This window comes from Nematolebias whitei, chromosome 16 (assembly GCF_014905685.2).
Source record: "Nematolebias whitei isolate Nwh7 chromosome 16, NemWhi1, whole genome shotgun sequence".
In the NCBI taxonomy this organism is placed as follows: Eukaryota; Metazoa; Chordata; class Actinopteri; order Cyprinodontiformes; family Rivulidae; genus Nematolebias; species Nematolebias whitei.
The window spans coordinates 2,352,844-2,355,509 of NC_056513.1; the positions used below are offsets into that span (position 1 = coordinate 2,352,844).

At 42.5% G+C, this 2,666-nt stretch overlaps 1 protein-coding gene across 1 annotated transcript in view; it reads left to right on the top strand.

The window, feature by feature from the left end:
* The first annotated feature begins 1,858 nt into the window (after positions 1–1,858).
* Positions 1,859–2,666, top strand: part of zgc:172076 — a 12,937-nt gene continuing 12,129 nt past the window's right edge. Inside the window, exons 1-2 of the mRNA XM_037690046.1 lie at positions 1,859–1,874; positions 2,180–2,226. Coding sequence (XP_037545974.1) covers positions 1,859–1,874; positions 2,180–2,226 — 63 coding nt within the window. The remainder of the gene's footprint in view (positions 1,875–2,179; positions 2,227–2,666) is intronic.

A 2,666-nucleotide genomic window follows, 5' to 3' on the forward strand; every position in this document is an offset into this window, starting at 1 on the left:
AACATTTCTAAACCAGAACTATTTTATCCCACATGATGTTCACGCTCCATCATCCATCCAGTCATCCATCCATCATGCATTCATCTATCCATCCATCCATCATCCATCCAGTCATCTATCATCAACCAGTCATCCATCCATCATCCAGTCATCCATTCATCCATCCATCCATCCATCCTTTATTTAATGAAAGTAAACTAAACTGTCTTTTCGTCATTTCGACGTGTTACTTTGACAAATTAGCGCCGTGGTTTTGACACGTGATTAATGTGAATACACAAACATTTCTCTCATATATTTTTTTTACTGTATCTTTTTTTAGTTATGTCAGAAACGTTTGTGTGAGTTCACATCAGCAGTTGTGCGCACTCAGAGCTGTCTGGAGAGGCTGCTGTGCGTAAAGTATGGCAAGCCAAGTGGCCCATTAATAACCACATTTTCCACAAGTCTGGCTATTAATGGGCCACTTGGCTTGCCATATCAAGGAAGACACTTCAACCCCGCGGGACACGTGGACGTCTCTGCTGGGCAGGAGCGTGTACGTGCGCTGGTGCGCCTGCTGCAGCCGCAACATCCACTCCACCGACTGGGCAACGTCTCCTCCCGTTGTATTTTTACTAAATAATCAAAATAAAAATGCACGATGACGTTGGACTGGTAGGGGCGAAGATTTGAGTTGCTGGATCCGAGCAAACAGTTGCCAGAACACAACCAGTCAAAGTGAGGGAGTTCCCGGATCTTGTTCCGGCAGGATCCGGCCCAAATTAACCCCTGCTGCCTCTGTTAGTGTTTAAGCTGATTTGGTGAGAGATCTTTTTTTTTTTTGCCTTTCTCCTCATGTTCTTCCTCATGTTCTTCCTCGTGTTCTTCCTCTTTCCTTACGTAAGCACCAGGAGCTGCGCATCTTAGAAGCTGCAGGCCCCGTACACTTCTGTCCATCTTTAGGACGACTGTACACAAAGTCATTTCATTGAACTTCACAGTGCAAGGACAATAAAAACGTTCTGATTCTGATTTGGGAAAATAGCTGTGACACAAAAAAAGTTTAAATCATGACCTCTGGACACGTTTCTTTTAGGGAGAAACTAAAAGAAACGTGTCCAGAGGTCATGAAACGTTTCTGTATCGACCTGGATGACTGAGCTACAAACTCCTTCTAGCTCTGTGACGTATGTGGGCCATGTCGAATCTTGTCTTGAAATCTGAGTATTGCAGCTCTTTCATTTCTGTGCCCATGGGGGGGTGGTCTACATTTCTGTCGAGTTTCCTTCTTCCTTTCCTTCATTCCCACACTGCAGCTTTGTTTGACAGTGTAAATTTAAGTTAATTTAAGGCCTGGGTTGAACCACGTCTATAAGGTGCTATTTATACGACAGAGTTTGTTGGCGGGCCTCAGTCTGATGCAAGACTTTCAGATGAAAGACGAAACGTTTCAACCGAGAAGAATCTGCCCGGATGACCTGATGTAACATTTTTGTGGACGACTTACGTCGTAGTTTAAAAACGATGATGCAGATGACCTAAACGTAACAGTCGGGGGAAACAATAAACTTTCTAATATACACTCGACCAGGTTAAAGGTTCGTTATGAACAGAAGTTTGATGCGAACTGATGACATGAACGTCACAGCAGCACAACCAGCCCTGCATATAAAAAGGATGGAACATGGACGGTAACTGGACCCCTGCAGGACCAACATGGACGGTAACTGGACCCCTGCAGGACCAACATGGACGGTAACTGGACCCCTGCAGGACCAACATGGACGGTAACTGGACCCCTGCAGGACCAACAAATCTATTCTTAGAGCTTTTGTTGTGCAGACAACAATGAGTCGTCTGAAGCTGAGCAGGAAACATGTGGAAGGTTAAACGTGAGTGTCCCGTCATTCCTACGGCTTGTTTTTGTTGTTTGAGTGTGTGTGTGAGTGTGTGTGTGTGGGGGGGGGGGGTTACATCTTAAAATGTTTAGCAGATTAAAGGTTTGTTTTACTGATAGAAAGCTCTCATGCACCATATTTGCAACCATTCTGTGATTTTTTGTTGTTGTTCTGTTTCTTAGACATTTCTTGAGCTTCATGACTAAATATTTGATCATTCTTACATGAAACTTGCAGGCAATTAATAAAAAACAGGCGATTAATAAAAAACATTTTCAGAAGGCTCTTTGTTTCGTCAGCCCCCGTCACGTTTCCTACAGAGAGCAGGCACAGAGCCGTCCTGGAGGTACGGTCATTAATCTGATCTCCTGATGCTCAATCTGATCCATCTTTCTACGTTGGGCTTGAGATGAACTACTGCAACATGTTGGAACTTATTTTACAGCTGGATTGTGCAACTTTCCTTCGACTAAATCTTGTTTTGTTGTTTCACTCATTAAAGTTTGTCTCAGAACATTTCAGTAAACAACAGTTCAGTAAACAACAGTTCAGTAAACAACAGTTCAGTAAACAACAGTTCAGTAAACAACAGTTCAGTAAACAACATTTCAGTAAACAACATTTCAGTAAACAACAGTTCAGTAAACAACAGTTCAATAAACAACAGTTCAGTAAACAACAGTTCAGTAAACAACATTTCAGTAAACAACAGTTCAGTAAACAACATTTCAGTAAACAACAGTTCAGTAAACAACAGTTCAGTAAACAACAGTTCAGTAAACAACA